The 28000-nt window shown below is 33.9% G+C and overlaps 1 protein-coding gene across 1 annotated transcript; it reads left to right on the top strand.

The window, feature by feature from the left end:
- The first annotated feature begins 6120 nt into the window (after positions 1-6120).
- Traf-like (TNF-receptor-associated factor-like) lies at positions 6121-27431 on the top strand. Its single transcript, XM_089644576.1, has 8 exons — positions 6121-6571; positions 13436-14508; positions 14997-15210; positions 15750-15891; positions 17138-17536; positions 19478-19593; positions 22562-22717; positions 23097-27431. Exons 1-8 carry the CDS (start codon positions 6488-6490, stop codon positions 23385-23387), a joined length of 2475 nt encoding a protein of 824 aa, XP_089500702.1. The 5' UTR covers positions 6121-6487; the 3' UTR covers positions 23388-27431.
- The last annotated feature ends 569 nt before the right edge of the window (positions 27432-28000 follow it).

Raw genomic sequence — 28000 nt, 5'->3', positions numbered from 1 at the left:
CAGATTCTGACGGAAGAAGTAACAAGTTATAATATCAAATTATATGACTAGTCACGTGACGCGATAGTAATTATTATTGATTGTCCACTGTCCAGTTCTTAAATAGAGGTTATATCTCGTATTATTATAATATGTTCTGCCTTCTGCCCGGCATTTTGAAACTAATGGCATTAGAAATATTAATTTAATGACACGAATCATGAATGTCACTGTGGTTAAAGGAACCTTGCGGATGTTGGCGCCATTTCTATGAATTCTCATACCTTGCAAGCAGGTAAAACTAATCACAAAACTTATTACGAGAATGTTACATAATAATTGTTAACTAATTTGATTCACCACCTCCGTCAGACAAATTAGTAAGAACCGCTTCCCATTCTGATGGTATTTGGTTTAAAACTTCTTGAATTATGTCCCGACCGAGCTCCTCGTCAGGTGACGCCTGGAACAAATTTAAACGAGGCTTCCATTGAAATCTAAAAAAATAGGTAAGTACTAATGTTTTTCTATTTCCACTTCTTGTGTGTATTTCCGCATTGCAATAAAAAATAATTACATGGAAAATTTCTGAACGTATCCGAAAACTAAAAAAACTGTTTTTAGTTTTAGAAAGATGATATACGCTTTCAAATTTTATGCTTTATAAATTTGAAAACAAACGTTTTCAAAAATGGCTCACGTTACGTTTTTTCGTCTAAGCACTAAACAAAAATTGCTGGTAATGAAAAAAATACACAAATTTGATTTTACAAAGGTGTGTGTAATTAACATTACTGTCACCCCCCTTTTTTTGATTTTATATAAAAAAATTGTTAAAAAAATATATCGAATTTTTCTTAAATTGTGGTCTGAACCTTTGGTTTCAAAGATGTTTACATTTTAAGGCGATGCCATACGTAGTAATGGAAAATCATGTGTTTTTGGTTTGAAAATTTGGTCGCCTAGAAATGTTTCAGATGCTTTAATTAAATACTGCGAGTAGAATACATCTTGGCCTTTGAAATAATCGAGTATTTTTTAGATAAGTATTTTTATAAGCCCAGAAAAAAATAATGTATAAGGCCATTAAAACTGCTTTAAAGTTCAAAATCTGCTACTTACGAACCCATTTTCAGTTATTGTTTTATTGTATAATGTGGAAAATTAAGTTATTTATAAAATGATCGGAAAAAAATTAAATATTTATGCCTGAAAATTCAAAAAATAAAATAAAAGGCACTTTTTGGCCATGTTTTTTTCTTGCATAAATGAAAACAGGCGGATGGTGTTAAGCGGGAATTTAAACCTTATCGACATCTACGTAAGGGGTGTTATTGATAGCGGCTCGATTTAAAATATTACACGACGTAGTGCATCGCCTTAATTGTGTTTAACTTTAATGTTGACACCTGACCGGAGCCACATCCGAGGTTAAGGACCTTTGGAATTTTTTTTTATTAAAAATATATATTTTTCCATATTCTGTATTTTCAATGTGTACTATTTTCACATCTTCCCCAAGATGACATAAGAACATGACTCCCCTCCTTTTTTTTGTAGATAACTTTGTTTGATTTATAGTGATTTATTTTTGGGGTATTATGCCATATTCCGAAGAATCATAGTTCAAATTGTTTGATTTTCCTCGAATAATTGGTATGTTTTTTTGTTGTTGTCGATTAAATCATGTTTTAATTTTGTTGGTGTCATTTTCATTACGAGCTACGAAGCTTTTAATTATCCATTCACACGGAAAAACTTATTGCCAATTTATTAAATATCTGGTGAAATTATTCGTATTTTTCTTAAAAACGGGACTGAAGGCCTTTAACGAATAAATTGACAGATTTCCTAATAAACTGTCAGTAAAACACGAATGTGTTATGAGGATGTCGGAACACGTGATCATAAAAATTCTAATATTGTAGCATTTCGTGATTATATTTATCGTCATTGTAGTGTTCCGATATATTCTTAATGGACTAATATTCTACTAGGAAATGATTTATATGACCGATTTATCTGTATTCAGAAAAAAATTCTGCTATTGTTAAATAATATGTTGCACTGATTATATTATGTATTACTTGCGTCTCTTACTTTTCTGTAATATTTGTATTACATATATATTTTTAATTTTGAATTTTTATTTTTATTTGTTTTATATTTTAATCTTTATTTAGGTATATGAAAATTAATGTGTCCTATGGCTTAGTAGATTTTGGTAATTGTTGTACCAATTTTTTGAGTTTTTATAACTGGATTGTTCTCACGTAAGTGAGATCGTCTGTGTAAAAAAATAAATAAAAAATAAGATTTTTCTTATTGAACTTTTAGATACTGTATTCATCGTAACGTAGTATTTCTTCATTTCAGACTCATTCTGTACATAAGACTTCATCTTAGCAAAATATTTACTTACGTTGATTAAAAATAGCTCCCCAAGTCACGTTTTCCATACAGCAACTAATGTCGCAACTTTCCTAGGACAGTGGTTGCTATTCCATAATTAAATGCATTTAATGTGCATATGCATGACAATAAAACAGCACAAGAAACTGTGCAGCGGGTAATCTCAGAATAATCAGTACGGGAACAATGAATCGATTGAGATACAACACTGATTAGAAGTTTGTTGACGAATGAAGCTGTAAGCTATAATACCCAGTCATGGCCATTGGACAAGGTTGCTCCCGTGAATAATAAAGGAAATACATTTTCTAGAATATTGTCATGTGTAGAATATTGCGGTATCTTTAATAATAATGATTAATACCAGTAAATACAGATCAAAAAATTCGCGTTTGAGATAACGCGAGAAATGCGATTTTTGCACGAGAATAACGTGTAATAATAATACATACATACTAAATATTTCTTTGTACGATGTTAGGCCACTTTTTTCTGCAAAAAAACCGAAAAATTGCCAAATCCCGCCACTTTTCCCAAATATTCCACAAAAATAATGTGAATTTCGCCAAAAATACCGCGAATTTATTAAGTTTTATTAATTAAATATAAACTTGTGCGTCTCTAATTCTGGTTCAATTAACTACTATAGAACTCAGATTTTTTTGAATATAAGTGTCATTGTTTGTTAGTTTGTTTAAAAACCAACACAGATTTCGATTATTTGACATTTGGATCATTTGTATCGTTAGAAATTTATATCGTAATAAAAATAAACAAAATGAAAAATATGGAATGCCAGCTGTTCGCTGAGCAGACTGGTAATAATGATAACTAATATACATAAAACTGAATTTCATTCCGTAAAAAGCAAAAATGAAAAGAAAGAAATATCTGGGTCGGATCAGAATGAACTGCACAAAAATGATACCATTAATATTTAATGATAGGTTAATTTCATCAGAGGCAGCCCATAGAGAAGTGTTGACGACCTGAAAAGAACTGCTGGCATCAGAAGATGGCTTTTGTTTGCTAATGGTCAGTAAATCTGGAGACATATAAAAGAGGCCTATGTCTAAGCAAGACATCAGAGGGTTCACAAAGAAGAAGAATGAGGTACCAACTTGTTTATTTTTCGTTATACTTGCCTACATTAAACTTTCTACAACAACTCTCATAAAAACATGAAAGAGAAAAAGACAGAAAAAAGGGTAACGGTCGCCAGCGATGCCATACCTACCGAAATTTCGGTAGATCTACCGATTTTGGCATAAATCTACCGATATTCGCAGAAAATATACTAAAATTTGTGAAAATCAACTGAAATTTTCCGAAAATCTTGAAAATGTACCGAAACTTTTAAATTCTCCGAAATTTATGAAAATCTACCGAAGTCAGCAAAGATATTCTGAATAATGGACAATTTTTCCGAAAATCAAAATGTGGGGAATTATTTCTTACGAAATTATTATTATTGTTAGTATGGTTACCCTATACTCGTGTCTGATAAGCCAGCACAGGTACCTTGTACTTTAGTTAACAGAAGAATATTATTGTTGTCAACTTACTGCCCAATGCTTCTTTTGTTGACATTTTTGTTTTATTTTTCGTACATTTGTTACTAAAATTTTGTTTATTTTTGTCTACCGGTCTCGAAACAACCGTATCATTAACTTTTCTTTCTTGGGTTTACATTTAATGTTATTATTATATTAAGTTTATATATATATATATATATATATATGTATATATATGTATATATATGTATTTTTTTAAAAATTATGTAATTGTAAAGCTGCACATCTTGATACAGGAATGCCCTAGTGAGATGTGCAGAGTATGTTTTTTATGTTAAAAACTGTTTTTTGAATAAATAAATAAATAAATTTCCACCCCCCCATGGATTTAAAAATATTTAGGGGAAAATGTTTTTCTAGATATTCTATAGCCACCCCCCCTCCACGGATTTTGAAAATGTATTGTGGGGAATCATATTTCGGAATTCTAATTAGAAATTTGTGGGGAATTATTTTTCGCAGAAATTCTCTAGCAACCCCCCACCCCAATGATTCGAAAAATATAGAATCCAGTACAGAGTGAGCAATACCCCACACAAATCCATTGAATTCTACTGATTTTCTCATTTAATCTACCAATATTCTAATCTAATTTTAACGTTTTGTGCAGGAAATTAACTTGGGTGTACGTATTGGCCTTTGGCATTTTGTTGCCAGTAGTGAAGACATTTAACAGGCTTCCACAAATTTCTAATTTAATAGGGGGTTTTCAGAACACACAGCGACCAATAATTTAGCATCGTTTACGAACACGGAGGAATAATATTTCCTCCATGGTTACGAACAATTATCTTCAATATTATAAGAATTATTATTTTAATAGTTAGGTATCGTAAAATGGGGTGACTTTTCAATCGAGGGGCGATTCATCTTAATTCATTTTTTGATCATCACAGATATCTCCCAAAATATCGCTACGACTCAGAAATTACTTGCTTTAATGAGTTTTTTCATGTAATGTCGATACATTGGCGCTTTGATAATAAGTGTCAAATTAGTTGGTTTCTAGCTGTCATATTCAACATATTGTTGGTTGAAGTTTTCTAGATATTGTCAGACAGAGAAATGTCAAAACTTACATTTTATATTTTCCTAATCGATTATAATAGTTTCGTGTCATTTACATTTACACTCGGTCGGTGGCTGAGTTGACATCGCGTTTGGGTCCCACTCAGGCGTAGTGTGTTCAATTCCTCGGCTGGCTAAGTCCTCAGTCACAACACAAGCAACATTTTCAGCTTACTGTGGTGGTAGTAGGAGATTTTCAAATATTGTCAGGTTATTTGTAACCCGGGAATGTTTGTCTATCTTTTAAAGAAAAAATAAATTTAATAAAAATATATAACTATGTACTTGAATATTCGAACCCTAATTCGAATAACTAACTAACCTAGCTCTAATTTTCTTAAACATTTTTTTTGGATTGGTAATCGAGGAAAAAAAAGCTTTTAAAAATGTACATTAAATGACGCACCAGAGTGGAGTAACTTTGATATACAAATGTAAAAAAAAATTTTTGCTCCCAAAACCCAAAATAGGCACAATTTAAGAAATACATATACTCGTATTTCAACGGTTTAAACATGTTCAATAAATATAACATAAAATTTTCCGACACAAATATTTTACTCATTTATTCATTTAATTTTATGCAGTTTACGACAATGCTCAGTTTTTACCTAGATGTAAAATGTAAACTAATAGCTTACTCAATGATTTTTACGTTGTTTGTGAATTGTTAACATCAAACAAACTCTTTTCAGAAACTGTTGGAAATCTGCTAGTTGGTGATAACGCCGCATTTACCAAATCCTGAACCTTTCTTACGTCACAGTTGTATTCTGTGAACATTCGTGGAAAATTTCCTCTGCATTCCAACAAAAAGACATTTATCATATCATAACACTTGTCATTTGTGCCTTCACAAAGAGATTTCCAGAAAGTTGACATTATAAACTGGTTTCCGGAAAACAGCACTCGTTATCATATGTTACGTAGACCCAATTTTCAACGTATGCTGTATAGTGTAAGACTCGGGGCCAATATCCGCCCAATTCCACGCCTCGTTAATGAACTGATAAGGTTGCGAAGGTGATACGATTACTCCGATAACAATCCGCCGTAGCCAGGTATTCTGACTGATAGTAGTGTCACGTATCACGTCTCCACTCCAAGACTGCTATCCTAGTACAAATTATCAATATTTCTGTGTCAATTTACCACCAAAACACATTTAAAAAATGTATTTCGTAGTGAAAATGACCGTAGTTTAGTGAGAATAACAATAGTTCATAATATTAGTATCATTTGTGTCGTGCCTCAATACAAACAGACGTGTTGTCGTGGTTCATATACAACTACATAAGTGTTGGCAAAATTTTCCATTTAGTTAACAGTGACAAAAAAAAAACAATTGAGAATATTTCAATGTAAATAGTTTGTGCGGTGCGTAATTGCATAATAATTTTATTGTGAACGTAAACGATATTATTTAGTTATTAATTTGTTAAAGTTAGTACAAAATGAGTGCAAATAAAAATTCGCCAAAGACAAGTGTTGTGTGTTATTTCTGTAATGAGTCGTTCTCGAGTTCGTATTTGCTTCAGGTGAGACATTTACAACTGATTGTAATATTCTTGTGTGTATTGTTGTGTGACTCAGTGTGTGTTCAATTGTTTTGGAAATGTCTGAACATAAATTGCGAAACAAATTAGATAGTGAAAATAAAGGCGTAACCCGCGTTACAGTTTGCGATAAGACAATTAACTGTATTATAGTTATATATATGCGTATACAGGGTGTTATGATATTATACCTGACTACTGCTTGGTCTCCTGAGACTTTTTAAATTTTTTTTAATTGTTGTTTATTTCAAACGACCAACCGCCGAACATACGAATGCGAGTCCGGGGGTAAAGTGCGCTAACTTCAGGGAATGATTCTACATGCTTTTAAAAGTTAAATTTTATGAAATTTTAATGTTTTCTGGTAGTTGGTTTTTCGGTATAAAAGAATTTTTTGTTGGGAAAAAAAAATATGGAAAAATATTTTTGTACCGGAAAATAAACATCGGAATTTCGAAAAAAGTAATTTATCTTTTTTGCTTCATACATCACCTCCTGAAGTTAGCACACTTTACCACTGAACACCCTGTATAATATAAAGAAGAGCATCTGCGGGTTTGTTATTAAATACATTTACAATTTTATTCCGAGATTTACGAAATTTTGCACACAATTTTGACTTACGAAAAAGAGGAAGTCTACACGAGATTTTGAAAAAGCACCATCAGCCCTTTTTCCATCCCTTAAATAGCAGAATTTTGCACACTTGATGTTCAAAATAACAGAAAAATTACCGTCGCATCTGATTTATTGGGATTGTTAAAAAATTTCTTCGCCTTTTGATTGACCTGTTGAGAACCCTTGATAATTATTTAGCTACTCGTGTCTACATAATAAATTAATTTTCTTATCAATTTAACTCATTATTGCTGATTGCCGTATCTTTGATCAGATTAAATCGGTACAATTTTATTATCACCCATTTATCTTGTATTTGTATAGAAAACTATACATGAATAAAGTATAACAAATAATTAGTCGCCTGGAATATCAATACAAATTGAAAATGTCTCCCGAGTAAAAATAAACATTGTCTTATAAACATTAGTTTATCATTAAAAAAAATAATCATATTTGACAAGTCAAAATATTTCACCGACAAATGTAGATATAATATGTCTCGACGCCATCTAGTGGGAAATTTAGCACTTACAAAGCCTTACCTACAAAAATAAATTTGGTTGTTTTCATGTGAAAAAAATATAATAAGTAGCAATTGTTGATTGAGGTACTAGTACATATTGAATTATTTGGCGGGTTGGAAATAAGTCGACATAGCTCAGTGGTTGAGAGCACCTGACCAGACATCAGAAGATACGGGTTCAATTCTCGTTGGCGGCATTTATTTTTACTCGGGAGATATTTTCAATTTGTATTGATATTTTAGGCGACTTTTATTGCTTATAATTATTTGTTAACCTTTGCTATCCATAAAACCTCGTCTTATAAACATTAGTTTATCATTAAAAAAATAATTTATAAGGTAACCGGTAGTATTACTTACCTACCGTATATTTTTTAATACTTATCCCGCATGAATCACAGGCTGACGACTTCAAAAGAATTGATGTGCCGAGGAAATGATTTCACGTAAATAAATAAATAATATATTTACACAGTATCTAGGCAGCGCCTGTGCAGGCGCTATTGGGGCAGTCCGCTCCGGGCGCCGAATTGTCAAGGCGCCAAGGCGCTGATAACATCTAACACAGGGCTTCCCAAACTTTTTTCAACTGTGACGCCCTTGGGAAGTTGCCATATTTTTGCGACGCCCCCCCCCCCCCCCGCGGTGACTTAAAATCTAAGCCCCCCGCCGCTCATTTGTACCAAGCGTAGTATTTTGAAGCCCCCCCCCTGAACGGGTCACGTAGTATGGGTACGTTACCTAATAACAATTTGTCAAAAAAACTCCAAATAGTATCTAAATATTTTTATTAGAAAATAAAGAACACAACATAAAAACAAAAATGAAAGCAAACAAAAAAGATAAAAAAGCAATTTTTTTCTTTGGTATTAATGAGAAGGATTGCTTGCTTTTCGAGCATAGTTTCTTAAAACGAGGTTGAAGTTTCGAAATCGCCACTCTCGTCTCTGGCTCTAAATTTATTTTTGATCTGTACTTATTCTTAATTACTGCAACTGCAGAGAAACCTGTCTCACACAAGTATAATGTCACAAACGGTAATAAACCCCTTAACGCTGCAGTGCTGATGGAACGATATTCTCGCTATAAAGATTGCCCCACGACGCCCCTGGGATGATCCCGCGGCGCCCCGGGGCGTCGCGACTCACAATTAGGGAAGCCCTGATCTAACATAACAGTCCTAACACTTCGCCATTGAGATTATTTTTTACAAAAACGGCGCTACACAAATATTCAAATCATCCGAATATTATTGATTACAGTGATCACCTACCTAAGCGACTACTAGATTTAATAAGGGGCGGCAACATTTTATTCGAGCCAGGGCCGGCCCTGTATCTAGGTTAGGAACCTACTATTATTATGAGGAAAAAGTCAAAGGCTTTACGTATCTGTAATAAACATAGATAATTTGAAGTACCAACACTAAATAAATTCTATAAATCTTATCTCAGATTTCCATGTATGCATATTATCTAAATGTTCTTATCGGATATTTGATAACCAAAATCAAACAAACATGAATTAATTTATTAGTACCTACCTATGCGAGTAACTCATTTAAAAAATAATCAATCATTCTTTTAAAAATTAAAGTAATTTTTTGGGTGCAGTTACATATTCTAAGTATTCATCATAATTGATAATATTATAATTTTATCAAGGAGAAAAGATTGTGCTTATCACAAAGCACACAGTTCCTCAAGGGTACGTTTTTCTTTTACTAAAAAAATAAAATAATAGTAATTATTTACAATGGCTAGATACTGCATAATATTAATAATTTATTTGATTTCCTGAAACTTGTGGCCCAGAAAGCATGCCCTTTTCCTGAATGATAACATTTGGAATCGGACCGCTAACAATAACACTACTTATGTAGATGGCGATAAGGTTTAAATTCCTGCTTAACACCAGCTGGCTGTTTTGATTTATTTTTATATGTAATTTACTATTTTTTATAGAGCTTACAGGGGTAGAATAAGGAAGTAGTCAGAATAAATTAGTAGTATGTACCTACATACAAACTAACATGGCCCATTGGTATGCTGACTTAAAATTTTGAAATAATTGAAAAAAAATCAAAATGATGATAGTTTTTTTTTTTTTTTTTTTTTTCAATTTAAAACTTTTAACTCAGTATACTTATGGGTTAAACTGTTTGTTATACAATTTAAGCATGAAAATATTTTTTGTTTCCCAAAAGGTCATATAAAAATTGAATCTACAATTTTTGTCAAGTTTGTCAATTTTTGTATGGTTATGTCAGGTGTAGATTACCTAGAAAGTTATAAAAAAAGCTCAGAAAAGAATTTCGAAAACCGCACATCAGTTCCTAATTCTTAATTCCTCAATAACTTCGGAGCCTGTGGAACTGGACTAAATGACGAGATCGAAGGAAGAGGAAATTCAGTTATAACTCTCATAAGACACTATGATATCCACAATTGGGGTAGGTACCTACGTAGTATAGGTGTAGGGAGTGATACAGATAGAAAAAGCGCCGAAGGCGAAAAATTTCTAGGTCGAAGTGCAAACCAATAAATATTTTAGAATTTTATTTTCCCCGAAGTTATTATCCTAACATTAATTAGACGAAAATTCCTTTAGTATTTTCTTAAACGGAATTTTTTGTGTACTATTTAAAATGGAAATGTTTAAAATAAATCAGTTTAAACGGCTAGTACCCGAGTGGACAAATGCGTCAGATTTCCACCCAGGCGTCTCGAGTTCAAATCACTGCTAGCTAAGTCCTCCATCATTGCACTAGCAAAATTTTTCGCTTAAATAAAAATGCTTATCATTTTGGCACCTAGCCAGGCCCTCTCCGACGTTGGGGTTATGTGGAAAATTAGATTTATTATATTCCGAGCCTGATGTCCTCAGTGTGTTCCATTTACATTTACAGCATCCCCAAAGATGACATGTTATGCCTATATTAATTTAAAAAATAAAATAAAATCTGTCCCTGGCCCCTAGGTCGAGGCCTCTCGGGCCTAGGCGGAAGTTTGGCCCTGACCGAGACGACGCTTTACGCCTGTGACTGGCACTAATCTTGTCACATTTGTTATAAAAAATAATAGATTTGTAGATTTGGTGGCAGTTATAAACGTCTGTTTTCCCCCTTTTTTAAATTACCAATTTGTCTAGGGGGCAGCACCCCCTCCCCGACCCCCAACAGTGAAAAATCCCAGGAGAGAGCAAATTTCAAGTAAGACAGGAAAGATTTTAGTTCTGGCAACAATTGGGTTGCAACAGTTGCTCTTTTTTCTCGCATAAATCAAAACTGCAGGTGTTAAGCAGAAATTTATAATTTATTTTTTATTTAATTTGTAATTAATTAGCAAGTAATATTGTATGATTCTGTAGAAATTTCTCAGTTTTCATATTTGCAAATCAAGTTAAATCCGGTTATTGTTCACAGGTAATAATTACTTCCTATATTTACTAATACTAGCACAGAACATTTCGATTCTCGACAAGTAAATTCAATTTTTTTAAATATTAAAATATTATATTGTAGGTAAGTACCAAGTGGGTACCGATTCTATCGCTTGTCTGAATTCTGAATTTGAATTCATTGAATCAGATTTCATGCACGACAAACAGCACAGAAAATCAAAATTAGTGTATTTGATGATGATTATATTGAGAAGTAATTTAAATATTGTCTATTGTTTTCGGTTAGGGGTTCAGGTACATTATTTGCTTATCAATCTTATAATGTAATCACCCCGAATTGAATATCTTGACTTACAAAATCTGTATAATGAGCTTCTTAAAAACCTTTTTACTTTCAATGGTACCTACCTTCGTATTGTGGTTGCATAGGGATTTGACTATCGAGTCAAGTTTCAGGTTCAAATCCCATCGCAACGTCAAAGGTCTAATACGCCGTGGGGCGTTACGAGACCCTCGTAAAAATGGTTTTTCAACAGTCGAAAGAAACATTGCTAAAAAATTTAGTTCCTTTGGTTTCCCTTCCCCATGTGAACATAGAACCATCAGTTCCGGCTACCATGATTATTGTATACAGAGCACAGACATAGGAATTAATAGACGAGAAGATAATGGCGAGGGGTAAAATCAACTGTTGAAGAACGAAGGGAGTGAAGCTGACTGTGATTCGTCAATAAATCAATCTGACAGTAAATAGGCATCTCGCATTATAATATCACCATTTACTTCTTAAAAGTAAAATCTGCTTTTGAATGAATAGACATTTTTACATGGGAGCGCAAATTACTCGCCACGTTATGAACAAATTTGCGAAGTCCAAATTCGGCAAAAAAATTCGGTTCTATTTTCAGAGTCGAATATTTCGTTTAAGTATTTAGTTAAGACACTTTTATAAATGTTCATAATTTACTTCCCAGCAACCTAGCTTTGTGTTTCGCGTCCAGACGTTTCTCGATGTGATAGTAACAACTGATTCATATTTTACGATGTGAATATGCTTAAAATAAAGTAAAATAATGCTTATATATGGAATGTAATACGACAATTGGGTTTATTCTCTTTTTCACATCTATTTTTACAAGTTTTCATAGTACAAGTCAACATTTTGCCGTGTTATTTCGTAAAATGAACCGATGATGCCTCGACCATAGTTCGCACAAGAATGATGACGTCACGTTTTCAAATTTCACTTGAGGCCATACGCGAGCACAGCCGGCTCCAATGGAACCGGTATGGGGAGTGGGGATAATACGCTTTTAATCACTTAGGGCAGGTCTACTAATATTCATATGTCTATGATACAGAGGCATTTAGCATTCAAAACATGAGTTTATTTGACTAGAACAAACATTACAAAATTATAGCAATTTTATTCAGGGCCGTGATTTGTCAAGGTAAAAAATAAATGCGTTGCCCTACGTGCCTAGGGTGTATAATATGTCATTGGAGTTGAAATTTTGCCATTATTTTATAGGTAGATACCACCCACTTTATGGTTATATACGTAGATAAAATTATAAGATATCCCCTTGGGAGCAAAGAAGTGTCAATTACGATAAAAGGAATGGGAGAACATGAGAGGGACCCAGGACAATGATTGGTTAGAAACGGACATTCGATAGTCTCGATCATCAATAAATTCTCAACCACCGTCTTGTGACACAATAAGCAACTTGAGTGAAAAATAATACGGCTTAAAAACGTCTAAGCATATGGATCAACAAACGCTGATTCTGAATATATAAGTTTGAGATTATAAGCTGTACCCCGCCACGCGTTGCTGTGGGTCAATCTGTCTGTGCAGATAGAGAAACAACAGCGCGTATTGCTTTTACGTCCAAGAGATGACGCTGTTTTAAAAAAAAGAAAAATTGTTTTTACCTGTCATAGATGACATCTGTATAATTTAGGTATATAAAAACACACGCGTATTCGAATGCAATGAAATTATTTAACCTTTGAAACATTTGGTAGTGAAGGAACATGTATTTAAATAAATTTAAAGAAAAAAACTTAGGTACTATGCATAACATATATCAAACAATTCACTGTTTTTCTTCTGCCTATATACCCTGATTAAAAACTCTGTGCACGCCCCTGGAGTATAGAATATATGGGCATCATTAGTGAAATGTTTTGCAAATATAAGGATCCACCTCGTCATTTGTGTTTTGAAAGTATGGAGTTCGGTTTCCGTTTTTACGTTATCAATTATTATACTAATACTGTAATTTTTAATTCAGGGTCATATAAAACTTTGTGCCAGTACTTTACAACAATGCAACCGATGTCGGGCCTACCTAGAGAGGAGACACATAGAGGAACATGACAGTCAATGCTTCACCAGAGAGTCAACCTCCAACTACGTCCATGATACATCAGCGCAGCAAAATGCCAACCAGGGACAGTACACAGCACAGCAAGATTCCAGCACCAGACAGTTTGTCCAGCAAACTCCAAGTCAGGGGCAAAACGTCCAGCAAAACCCCGGTCAGGGGCAATATGGCCAGCAAACTACCACTCAATTTGTTCGCATGCCAAATACAACAAAGGCGCACCTGGTGGCCCAGCAGAACATAACACAGGCTAAACAAGATCAGCATAACATGACAGAGGGACAAGCCGCTAAGCTAAATATCACGCAGGCGCAATATCACCAGCAGAACACGCCTAACGCGCAAGTGAACCAGAAAAACATGACACAGGTACAATTGAACCAGCAAAATATAGCACAAGTGCAATTGAACCAGAAAAACATGACACATGCGCGATTGAACCAGCAAAACATGGCGCAAGCGCAATTAAACCAGCAAAGCAGGGCACAAGCGCAATTAAACCAGCAAAACATGGCACAAGCGCAAATAAGCCAGCAAAATATGGCACAGGCGCAATTGAACAAGCACAATATGGCACAGGCGCAAACGAACCAGCAAAACATGACCCAGGCGCAATTGAATCTACTTAACAACACACAAAGAGCTACACAAGCGCAACCACATCCCAGAATGACACGAGCGCAATTAGAAGAACACCTTTACACAACAACGTCAACATTAAAACTGCCATCAAACCCTGGCTATCAAAGATCCATGGTAAATCTGAGTAGTCAAGGACTGAGCCTAAGTCAGCCGGCAAGGGATATTCAAGGTTTGATAACTTCTTCAAATGGACAACATTCATGGGATAGACAGAATGGATTCGATGGAGGAATGTATCCACAGACATCGCAGAATAAATCCAGTTTGACGAGACCGAAATCCGCAATCTATGAATCACAAGCTCAACAGCTGTTCAGAGAAGAAATCGAGAGCTTGAGGTAATTTATATATATTACCTCCAATCAAAACCCAATTTAAAAAAATTACATAAGTAAGGATATTCTATCAATTGATTAATATGGGTTTCAAAACATTTGCGAAATGTGAGTGTTCAAACACGATAGAGGCCTTTATCAAATATCTCCAGTTTCACGATTTTTGGCAGCTCTCGTCCATTAATTAAATAACATAGTACTATATAGAGTTAACCCTACCTAAGATATTATCGGGGATTTAAAAGCTGTGATCCTCCGTATATACATGTGAGCCGAACTGCCGAGCTGAACCTCAACTTATGGGAAAGGAACGAAGCAACCGCTCGAAACGCCGCTTGCAGTTGCTTCGTTCGTTTCCCATAATTCGAGGCTTGTTTCGGTTAGCAAACTTATACGTACCATTATGTTTTAAATAAAACAAATGATTGAATTGTATGATATAATTGAATTATAACTGATAGTTTTATTATCCTTTTTACTTATGTTTACAGTGTTCTCCTAGAAGAAGAAAAAGACCAAAGAGACATTTTGATGAACGAAATGAACAAGATGAAACGCCAGTACGTTCTATCAGAAGAGAGGAACCAGATTCTCTTGGCTACCATTTCCACACTCAGGAAGACCATTGAAGAAGAAGCCGAGAAATGCAACAATTTGCACAAGGAAGCAGCTCACCAGGAGGAAGTTAATAAGGCTAAATACGAAGTAAGATTATTTTTCCAACCCGAGCCCTTTGCAAATGTCAGGTATTCGAAAAATCTTTTAAATTTCTTATACTGAAAGCTGATTTTGTTGCACCTAGCGCAATTTATCACAACAATTCATATTGCATCCAAGAGTTCATCGATCATGGCTACCATCGAATGACGAGTTTATCTTGTATCCATCCTCCAAGCCATGTGTCCAAAATATTCGATTTCTGTCTCTTCTCTTTTATCAACTTCACCTTTTTTTACTATACATGTGTTATTTTATTTTATTTATTTTTAGTACATCAAAGTTTACAAATGTATAATTTATTTTTATTTATATACATATAATACATTATTACACTTTTATTATTTATAATACTTTCTTTCGATTAATATGGCTCCTAGAATCCATCTTTTATTATATTTCCTAAGACATTATTTTATAAAGTTTAAAGCTTATAATGTAACCATCGTGGGAATTCACCAGTGCTGTTGTCCGATTCACTTTTTACTGTCGATATAATGTTCAATAGAACTTTGTTCTCATTCCAGGAGTTGTCTGCAAGAACTTCTCGAATGGAAATGACTTTTGTAAGTTTGCAGAAAGATATTGAAAAGGAACAAATAGAGAGAAGTCACTTGGACCTGATTGTCAATGGACAAGATGCCAAATTAAGAATATTGAACAAATTTGGTAAAAATAAAATTTAAATACTTATTTTTTTACGGTGGGCATAGGACATTGGAAAAACTCTTTTGTAAGTTTTAAAGGGTTAATAAATACATATACCAGGGCCTCGATGCTCGACGAAGTCATTACACACAAACAACGAGTGGTTCGACCCACTCATTGTTCGAGTGGAATGACTTTTGGCATATATAAGTATGTACCTTCGACGAGTCTCAAGAAATAGAGCGTCGACCAAAGATATTAGAAGAACGAGATATGCCTTGTTGGCCGCTGGACCGTAGGCGGAGTAATACCTAATTAGGGTACTTTGAATACTATCGGGACGTGTACGCACAGAAATCTGTTCTATGTATTAGTGCGGATACCTTAGCGTAAGCGAAGGTGTGCAGTAGTATTGATGAACAAAACCGGCGACACTGGACAAAACAATTCCACACAGTATGAACTGCTCATAGCACATCTCATTCTTCTAATATATTTGGCGTCGACCAATGTATGTACTTTCGATGGGGATTGCGAGTGGCTTGGATTGGAGAATCGACACCCAGGGACAGTTGTAGACTGTTCATGAGCTAGACTGGTAATTTCTTTTACTACAATACGAATTTTTAATACAATGGTTTCACTGAAGATTGAACCTTCCTACCTAGAACTGGAGTCGACAACTCTACCAACATCGTCAATCCCGATCGGTAGGACCGAAATTTATTGAGTGTATTGACTGATGTAATGTCATCCAATTTTAGACAAATACGTATATGTACGCGTGTCTGTACGTAATTGCCACCAACACTTGATAGAATGCATTGACAACGAGTCTATATGCCGAGTTTTAGCTCGATCGGATGTCGGGAAGTGGGTTAATTTCCACTTCCAAGAGTTGCATTAATTCATTACCGAAAACAAAAGTGAAATTCAAGTAGATTATAGTTGAAAAAAATTTTTTTTTTCAAAATTTCGTGTTAAGATTTTTATGTTTCGGAAGTCAGCCTCGCCAAACTAAATAAATCTGCGGAAAAGTCGGAATAGTATAAATTAATTTACTTACTAGACGATGCGATGTACAAAAATGATAATGAAGCAAGATTTGCATGCCAACCCATAGCTGTGTATTAGTGTAGATTCTGCCTATCCTTGCGGAGAAATGCTACGACAGTTAGTTAGGTTGAATTAGGTTTGCTCTGATATTCTGAACAATTTATTAATTCTTCAAAAAAGACAAGAAAATAAGGTTATTTTTAAATTTCAGAAACCGATTTGGAATCAGTCAGAAACGATCTAAACCAGGAGCAGCAGCTCAGGAGAGAAGTAATGTCACATATCCAGCAGGAAGCTTCGCAGACCAAAGACACCCTCTCCAGAGAAATCACCATCAACAAACACCAACTGAAGAGCATCGAAGCCAGCCAAATGGAAGCCGAAGAGAAACTGAAAAAGCACGAAGACGATATCTCCAAATACCAACTGTTGCGAATCGAGTCCAAGAGCGTTAAACAGACCGTTGATGAGGACTCTATTAAAGTTTTGGAAATGGATAAAAACGTCAAGGAATTGATAGAAAATGTTCAGGCGATACAGAGAGAACGCTTTACTGGACATTTAAGCGATAATAATGCTAATGTTTCAGCAGAAAGCCTAGATTATTCAGGTGTGTTGGTGATAGCCACAATGATTATTTGTATTTGTTTATTCATCGCTATTTGACGGAGTTCCGGACATTTTTTTATGTTTCTTTATTCAGTAACATAAATTTAGTGAGTAAACACATTTATATTAAATTATCTTACGACGAGCAGACTAGGCCCATACCCAGTGCCGCCCTTAGCCAAACGACGCCTGATGATGCAAGTAAAAACCCCAAGGGCGCTGTATTAGGTGTTAGGTATTATCAGCACCTTGGGAAGTCGGCGCCCGGAGCAGACTGCTCCGATTGCCTCTGCACAGGGCCAGCCCTAGACATAAAACACTATTTTATTCAACACAGGTGCTACTGGTGAAACACTGTTATATTTAAAATCATCAATCTGTATTTTTTGTCTTTCTTTGAATATCTTATAATACAGGGTTTTCCAATAAGAGGTGTTATTTTGAATAGCCCGCTATTTCGGTAGATGTTACTTTTGAAGCTTTCATTTTTTGACATTTGACAAGTAGAAACTACGCCATTAATAAAAATGGAACGATACACGCTTCAACAACGCATTGAAATTATTAAAATTCACTTGAGTGAATCAAATGCAAATCATCTTGAGTGATGAGGCCCATTTCCACCTCGGTGGCTTCGTCAACAAGCAAAATTGTCGCATCTGGGTCTCGGAAAACCCAAGAGTTATTGTTGAAAAGCCTCTCTATTCTCAACGTGTGACTGTTTGGTGCGGTTTATGGTCCGGCGAAGTCATTGGACCTTAATTTTTCGAAAATGAGGCTGGAGCAACAGTTACGGTGAATGGATTGCGCTATCGAGAGATGATTAATGATTTTTTATGGCCGGAATTGGATGGTATTGATCTGGACAACGTTTACTTTCAACAAGACGGCGCTACGTGCCACACAAGCAACGAAACCATTGATCATTTACGAGTGAATATCAAAATAACACCTCTTATTGGAAAACCCTGTATTATAATCAATGCACGGCAATATTAACTACAAAACACGTTTAATACCTCAGCACAGATTCTCCTAGTGATGTGTTTACGCAACAATGTTGTAATATTTAAAGGTATACATCAGTCTTCTTCTTCTTACATTCCACATTTATGATTAATTGGATTTACATTGGAATTGAATAAATATAACTGAAAAAAAAATACAAAAACCTAAACTTGTAATAAGGCGGTCGAAATGGTGTGGGCCTGTTATTTTTTAATTTCTCCACACTTAGGACAGTTGTAAAAACATATTTTGTAAGGCTTAGATACTGAACATAACCACCAGGATCAAATTTTAGGGTTGCTATGGGGAAATGAGAAATGTTTTAAAACCTATTGACTTCTAACACCATCCTATAAAATACATTTTCCCACCCTCCAATCAATGAACAAAATTGCCTTATTTCCAAAATGTTATACAATAAATTAAAAACATAATATAATATTACTCTAAATAAGTTAGAATAAATTCGTCTTACAGTTAGTACCTACCTATCTTTGTAATTGTTTCATAACATTCTCGAACATGCTAAAAAATCCATTTATTAAAAATTTCATCAATGTTTTCTTTTGTGTTAAACCTGTTGTGAACGTTTTATTAATATTTCAATGATTTGTGTACGGCGTTTTTGTGAAAAACCACTTCAAGGGCGCTGTACAAACATTATAGGCGTAATGGCATCTGTAAATTGTATGTACCTAATTGAAATGTGTGCATCTTCTGTATTTCAGTCAGGTTGAGTGACACGCTTAACATAATAATTATTATGAGTCGTAACTACATTTATACTGGTTCACCTTTACTTTATAAAAATGCCTTTATAGGCTAAAGTAAATTTAAAAAAATAAAACATCTATGATTCTTTATTTTTTATATGAAATTCATTATTTGGCCCCTTGGAGCGATAAACATTTAAAGTTTGACCTTATTTTTTTAGGTCACCTTTTGTGGAAAATCTGGGATTTTGAAGAAAAATTAAAAGACTCGGTTGAAAACGAATCGGTGCTTTTGAGTCCCATCTTTTACACCAATAAATATGGATATGCGTTACAGGTAAAATATAAAGTACCTTACAACTTTATTCATATTGCATTTGGCCTTCTGCTTCCCCTCCCCGATTTCCTTTCGTCCTACAAAATTTCTTAATATTGGGGATGCCATATTCCCAGTATAAGTGGTAAGTATAACTACACAAAAATAGGTAAATATAACATTTTAAAGATAAAAATTTGGTAAGATAAGTGCTACTTTTCGAGTTAATCTATTTTGTCAAAGTAGGCACAGAGATAAATTTATCAAACTTTTGTAGATTAAATTAAAATATGTGAAAACAATTTAATCGTTGATTTTTAATCTCATTTCCTGTTGCTTTAATGCATATTTTGCCAAAGAATTTTTATAATTGATGTTTAGGTGTAAGCAAGTAGGTTAGGTATATTATGAAAAGAAACAAATATTAAAATTTTAATAAAAACAATCATTAAATTGTAGAACTAAAATGTGTTGGTTTTTGCGCTTTGTGAAAACTTTTTCAATATGTAGATTTCCTCTTTTGTTAAAATTTGCAATTTCCTTCTCCTTTTTAAATAAATATGGCTTTCTACAAGTGAATCAACATTTCTTATTATTCATCATGTCTAACAGTTGAATGAATTTGCATTTAAAGATTATCATAAAATTTTGCCCTGTGTGAACTCTCTCAGAAAGTTTTTGTAAATGTTTCTCTTTGGGAAAACACTCCTCAATTCGTATTTACACACGATTCCATGGCGCTTGATCCCCCAAAGGATCATTTCTGGTATGGCATGTTTCCCCTAAGCCGACTGCACATATAAACCATATAACGTATCTGGGTCTAAAAATTGATGGAAATTTAAAATGGACCAAACACATTAGCTATTTACATAATAAAATTTAAAAAAACTAAGTTATTTTTTCAAAACTATCAGCAATGTGCTCATTAAAAAAGACTTAGTCAAAATTTACATGCCTCTCTGCCAATCACTGTTAGAATACGGTATTATCGGTTATCGGATGGGGCAGTGCAAATAAAAATATACTAAATCCACTAATTAAAACTCAAAAAGCCATAATGAAAATTATACTGAAAGTTCCTGTAAGAACTAGCAGTGACGAAATCTTCACCAATCTTAACATCATGTCAATTAAACAACTATATTCTAAAACTATACTCATTTACATTCATAAGTACAAAACCCAAGAAATAACAACAAACACGTACAATAGAAACACTAGATCTCATGGCCAAAAACTTATCCAACAAATAACTACTAATACAACTTTTGGGCAAAAAAGCTTCTTATATCATAGTATTAAACTCTACAATAAAATACCAATCTCACTCAAAAACCTCAACATTATAACATTTAAATCTCAAATAAAAAGCTGGATACTTAATATAGGGAGATCTGAAATAGAAAATATACTGATATCAAACACAGACTAAAACCAAATCTACTAAACTGAACTATACAAAAAACACTATCTTACTTATTCAAAAATTATTTAAAAAAAAAAAAATATACTAGATGATATATGTTTATAATTAAATTAATATGTTACTTTGTTGTAATATTAATTTCTTATAATTTAATTATAATATGTAAATGAAATCCTCAGCACGGGAGATCCCAGTGAGGATATCATTATCTCTATATGTTACTAAGAAAAGAAGACAATAATTCATTATTAAATGTCATAATTTCTTATTCGGCGTTATATCCTCTCTGTGCCTTAGTTATATTATATAAGCAGGGCCGGTCCAGTGCAGGCGCAGTTGGAGCATTCTGCTCCGGGCGCCGACTCGTTAAGGCGGCAAGGCGCCCAGAAGCTAAGGTGCTTATAATACTTAATGGTTCCATGATATTTCATCAAAATGAAAATTCAACACACCTCCAAAAAGTGATATAGAGTCATGAAAAGTGTAAAACAAAAACTATGTCTAATAGTTACCGATGTAACCTGGTTTTTGTTTCATCACTTTTTATGACTTCATATAGTGACTTTTTTTTTCATGACTGTAATAGTTACCTATGTAACCTAGTTTTTGTTTCATCACTTTTCATGACTTCATATCACTTTTTGGAGGTGTGTTGAATTGTCATTTTGATGACATACCCGGTCACCATACCTAATATACCGCTCTTGAGGTTTGTACTAGCACCAAGCGCTGTTTAGCTCAGAGCCAGCCAAAGATATTAGAAGAACGAGATGTGCTATGAGCAGTTCATACTGTGTGGAATTGTTTTGCCCAGTGTCGCCGATTTTTTTCACCAATACTACTGCACACCTTCGCTTACGCTAAGGTATCCGCACTAATACATAGAACAGATTTCTGTGCGTACACGTCCCGACAGTATTCAAAGTACCCTAATTAGGTAGTACTCCGGCTACGGTCCGGCGGCCAACATAGCATATCTCGTTTTTCTAATATCTTTGGGGCCAGCCCTGTATATTAGTTATATTATATGTAGGTAGTTATATCGTAATTCCAGTCCACTGTGCGTATATACGTAACATCCTCTCTGCATTCTTCTTCGGCGATACGGAATTATAGTCTGCAAAAATATTTGTGTAGTAGATTTCCACTGAAGACGTCTGCATATATAAGAATAACGAATTTTGTTATACGGTCGTATATCCTCTCTACATACGTTAACAGGGAGGAAATAATCTTTGGGGGATCAAGTGTCCAGGAGATCAACTATCGGGAGATCAAGAATCAGGTTACCTTCCACACAAACGCTTCAGGGATCTAACTACATTCAATCTAGTTTCTCTGTCTGCTAACCTCGCTACCTTCGACAACTCATCAGCCACCATGTACTGCATTCAGTTCAATTCCTCCATTAATAGACTTTCCTGCATTTATCAGCCTTTTCATTTATAGGTCTACATAATATGAAAGTGTTCATAGATAAAAAAAGACTATTATTTCAGTTGTGGAGATTTTTCAAGGAAAAAAAGTAAAGTTTTTTCAGTTAAAGATTTAACATTTCAGGCGGAATTGTACTTGAATGGTCTGGGAAAGTGGCGAGGAAGACACATCACCGCGTCGGTGCTGGTAATTCCTGGTAAATGGGATCCCATCCTGGCATGGCCAGCTCAACTGACAGCTTCTATAGCCCTGAAAGACCAAACTCCCAAACGGAGCCAGGTAACATAGAGCCATGTTAATAATTTCAATGTTAGATATAAATGTATGGACTTACCTGTCTTCATCATCTTCGACAACTCCATACTATTACCTTATTTGCACTGGACATCATTCTAACCTCAAATAAATCGCAACCCCACCATTGTTTCCTTGATTTCTTTAAACCATTTTCCCCTTGTTGCATTTCCTCGTCTAATTAATATGTCAAAACCTTATTTGGTTTCGTTTTAAAATTAGAACATAAAACATAATTGAAAAATGTTACTTATTGAAAAGTACCTATCTACTCCAATTTCTTCACAACCTGAAGAAAAAGTTGCACGAATTGAAGCAAATTTGCTAGATAATAATAAATGTTCTAATAAATTATTTGTTGTAGGCAATCGACATTGTGAAGACATTATTGGTGCGTAAGAAGGAGCTCCAAGATGAGTTTGTACGTTCTTACACCAAAGACTCGGATTCTGTTAGAGGCTCCGATCATAACAGTGCAAGAAGCAGCAACCACAGCAAAAGTACTGAGAGTCTGCCTTCAGCGGAGAAGGACCGAAGAAATTTGGAGTCCAACATGAAGAAGCAGTATGTCTTCATTCCTCATGCAAGCCTGGAAAAATTCGACTACATAAAGAATAATGCAGCGTTTGTGGAGATTGTTGTGACTAATTTGTAAAATTACTTATTAGAATTTTGATTATATGACACATTTAAAACAGGTCAAATCTCCTTTAACGAAATGTTTGGCCATCAAATTTATTTATTTAATTGCTAGCTCTACCCCGCCACGTGTTGCTGCGACTCCGTCTGTCCATCCAGATAGAGAAACAATAGCGCGTGTTACTTTTACGTCCAGCAGATGGCGCTGTTTTAAAAATAAAGCGTTTTCGTCTAACAGATGGCGCTGTTTTTACCTGTCATAGGTGACATTTATATAATATAGATATATAAAAACACACGCGTATTCAAATACAACGTTGTGTCAAAATTTAAAAGCAATTGGTGAAGTACTTCCGGAGATTTAGGATTTTGAACAAACGAACATTCACATTTTTATTTAAATAGATGTTTATATGTAGGTACGTACCAACTTTTGTAAATTTCAGAAGATTTTGTTACACAGATAGGCCCAGTTGTTTCACAGAAATTCAAATGTAACATTCTCATCAAATGGCCATTCAGCGCCTATTTGTTTTTTTTCTTTTTATATTTGAAATATCCCCGTTAAACGCCAATTCTGGGTGCGTTTCAGCTTTCAAATTGTAATAATCTGACAAGTTTAACAACATGATAGTTGATCTCTTCTGCTGATCACAATTTATTCAATAGCTGAAAGGGACTTAGGTTGTTTTAAAGAATTTGAACAATTCTTCAAATTTCAAAGATTTTTCAAAGTTGTCTTATTATGTATTTCAGTTCTGTCAAGCAACTAGCCTATAATGATATAATAACATAACTTGAATAGGACATTCACAGAAACCGAAAATGAACGTTGAAATTTGAAGAATTGTTCAAATTCTGTGAAATAACCCATCCTCAGAATTGGCATTTAACGGAAACCTTTCAGGAACGGGGACTTTGTAGCATGCGAATTTCTGCAAAACAACTTGGTCTTGTATTTTCCTAATTAAATTCACTTGACCTGTGGTTCTTAAAATAAATTATAATTCTACTTAAAAAGTTACTGTTGTGCAAATGTTATATTTATTTATTAAATTATTCAAAGTTTATACCAAATTAGGTTAAGAGAAAAATAATTAAATGTTTATTATATACTTACTAATCAGTATTTTTATTTGTCTATTAAAAAAATGCAAATTTTGAAGGCATTCAATTCTGTTTTCAAACAGTTTTGATACAGCACAGTTAAAAAAGTGAAACGGAAAAATGTGTTCTTTTTAGGATTGTCCAGTTTTTAAATACATCTAAGTACTGATATTTTAACATGGTTATTTTACACTTTATTCTGTGGGGTTTTATGGCAACTCAGAACAGTGGCAATTCTTCACACTTTTAAAAAATGATATAACCACTTGAGCGATAGGGTATTTAAAAAATAAATGCCTGAGTGAAGGAGATTTCCAGGCTATCTAGATTATTATTAAAAAAATTATGCCTCCGAATGATGATATGGAAACATAAAAATAAAAACTGCTTGCTGTGGTTTGAAGCCAATGAATCTGTTCATATTTCATCGTTTATCCCATGTCTGTAGGTTGTATAATTGAGCTGTTCGCGGAAATTTATAAATAAATTCGAAGAAATCGTCTAATAAATTTAGGTAGCCATCGTCCGACTGGGTATAGTCATTAAGAGCAGTGTTGCCAAGTTAGCATATTATATGCTAAATTTGGCATAATTACTCCATGTTTAGCATAACTATTATGCTTTTAGCATATAGCAAATTTATTTGGCTTATTTTTACAGAAACATGAAAATAATAAAAACCAATTTTTTAACTAACAAAAATGATATCGATTGAAAAACTGGTGTCTCAATGGAGAAACAAAGTTCACATTAAATGGGAATCCTTGACTTCCACTGTAGAGTTTTGGAATTAAGTCATGCAATATAAAGATGCAGCTAATAATAACCCCTTTGGTGATTTATGTCAGTTTGCAATGTCTATTTTAACATTGCCGTATTCAAATGAGTCTGGTCAGAACAAAACTCCGAAATCGTTTGGCGGTGAGAACCCTGAATGCCATTTTGTACGTGAGATTTGGCCTAAAGAGAGCAGGAAAGTGCTGTTATTCTTACACTGTTCCTGACGAAGTACTACGCTGCATTGGGACCAAAGAAAGTTACGACTCCGTCTCTCAGCCTTCCACATCAGCTGCTGTTAATGAACAAGAAGAAGATGAAGATATTGATATTTTATTTCTGAGTTAAATTTATGTTGGCTTTTTTTTGGCATTTTTTAAAGGAATTTAGCATATTTCTGGCATATTTTTCCCATCACTCTAGCATATTTTGAAGTAGTTGAGTTGGCAACACTGATTAAGAGGGATAAGAAAAAATCTGTGCTATAAATGAACCAATTTAAGCTAGTTTTTTTTTCATCACTTTTCAATGTGTTGAATTGCCACTGTCCTGAGTTGGGCAGTTACCATTCTGTGGAACCATTAAATAAAGAATAACACCTCAGAACAGAAATCTTCTAGTGAGGCGGGTTACTTTCATGTTTGTAATATTGATCATGTTATTACAATAAACGCCCGGGTTGCCGGCAATTAAAAAAAAAAAACAATTGCATCATGGGTCTAATTACAGAGGCGTCAATTTCAGGTCATAGATCACAAACGGAGCACAAATTTACAGACAGATGAAATACCAAACGGTCAAGATAAAAAAGGACTTGGCAACGCTTTGTCAATTGAGCTCTGCAAGTATTTTAGTATTCATTATTGTGACAGCTGTTTCGGTGTTCAATGGCATGTGATTATGCTATATTGAGATGAGTTATTTATATGATTTTATATTGATGATGGCGTATAGGCCAACATCGCAGCAATTATGAACTGGAGAAAAACAGCAAGAGACCAGCAAAACTGGAAACATTTCCTGGAGACCACCAACACTCTCCAAGGGTTATGTATGATGATTTTACATGTTTTCGAATACATTATGATTTATTCAGCCAGGCAGAACTATAACAAATGTATTTATATAAGTCTTTATTTAGTTATAAGTGCAATAAACACTATCCAAAAGCACACTCGAAAATCAATACAATTCGCATTAAGGCGATGCACTACGTCGTGTAATAATTTAAATTCAGCCGCTATCAATAATAACCCTTACGTAGATGGCGATAAGGTTTAAATTCCCACTTAACACCATCCGCCTGTTTTGATTTATGCATGAAAAAAACATGGCCAAAAAGTGCCTTTTATTTTATTTTGTGAATGTTCAGGCATAAATATTTAATTTTTTTCGATCATTTTATAAATAACTTAATTTGCCACATTATACAATAAAATCATAACCGAAAATGGGTTCGTAAGTAGGAGATTTTGAACTTTAAAGCAGTTTTCATAGGCCTTTACATTATTTTTTTCTGGGCTTATAAAAAGACTTATCTAAAAAATACTCGATTATTTCAAAGGCCAAGATTCTAGGCGACCAAATTTTCAAACCAAAAACACATGATTTTGCATTAATACGTATGGCATCGCCTTAATTCAATCATTTTTATTATGGCAATAGAGATTAACATGGTAATCTTGTTGTTGATTAATATCACCATTGAAGTGCAAGTATTCTATTTCTGTAAGTGTTCAAATGGATCAATTGTACCAATTCTTTAACTTGTAGGTGGAAAAATTATTTAAGTAGTAAATTTTACAAACATTCAATAAATCTATACTATTTTTGTGGGAAAACATCGATCGTCAAGTTCAATAGAAACCAAAATATGAGTTAAATACGCATTATATGTAAAAGTGTTTTATCTATCAGGTTCAATACTCAAATAAATACATAAACGCACCCAAAAAATTTACTCAGTCGATAAAAAAGTATACTAGAGCTATATCATTAACCTCCCGTTATTTGATGGTGTTGCTAGAATATGTAAAACATAGGTGCATTGTAATAATATTTGATTTATGGTGACCATTAGAATATTTCTTTCCTATTTATCTCAAAACTTAGTATTTAGAGATGTCCGATTAATTAACTGGACGATCGTTATACATGTATAGACAATTTTGTTGTATTTGGACTAATTAACTGGACGATCGTTATACATGTATAGACAATTTTGTTGTATTTGGACTAATTAACTGGACAATCGTTATTCATGTATAGACAAATTTGTTGTATTTGGAGATGTCTGACTAATTAACTGGACCATCGTTATACATGTATAGACAATTCTTTGTATTTGGACTAATTAACTGGACAATCGTTATTCTTGTATAGACACTTTTGTTATATTTGGAGATGTCTGACTAATTAACTGGACCATCGTTATACATGTATAGACAATTCTTTGTATTTGGACTAATTAACTGGACAATCGTTATTCTTGTATAGACACTTTTGTTATATTTGGAGATGTCTGACTAATTAACTGGACCATCGTTATACATGTATAGACAATTCTTTGTATTTGGACTAATTAACTGGACAATCGTTATTATGTATAGACATTTTTTTATATTTGAAAATGTCTGACTAATTAACTAGACGATCTTTATACATGTGGACAATTTTTTGTATCACATATTTTTTGTATGTGGAGATGTCCGACTAATTAACTGGACGATCATTATACAGGTATAG

This window comes from Hesperophylax consimilis, chromosome 21 (assembly GCF_061612785.1).
Source record: "Hesperophylax consimilis isolate HC1 chromosome 21, BYU_Hcon_1.0, whole genome shotgun sequence".
Lineage (NCBI taxonomy): Eukaryota > Metazoa > Arthropoda > Insecta > Trichoptera > Limnephilidae > Hesperophylax > Hesperophylax consimilis.
The sequence above is the reverse complement of the archived record's forward strand: the minus strand, read 5'-3'. Positions and strand labels throughout refer to the sequence as shown.

What these genes read in the sequence shown, in the direction of transcription:
- Traf-like (XM_089644576.1), top strand. Translation starts at nt 6,488, where the DNA reads ATGAGTGCAAATAAAAATTCGCCAAAGACAAGTGTTGTGTGTTATTTC. An exon ending in AAGAATATTGAACAAATTTG is followed by an intron (nt 15,892 to 17,137) that starts GTAAAAATAAAA and finishes TTTAAATTTCAG; the next exon opens with AAACCGATTTGGAATCAGTC. An exon ending in AGAAAGCCTAGATTATTCAG is followed by an intron (nt 17,537 to 19,477) that starts GTGTGTTGGTGA and finishes TTATTTTTTTAG; the next exon opens with GTCACCTTTTGTGGAAAATC.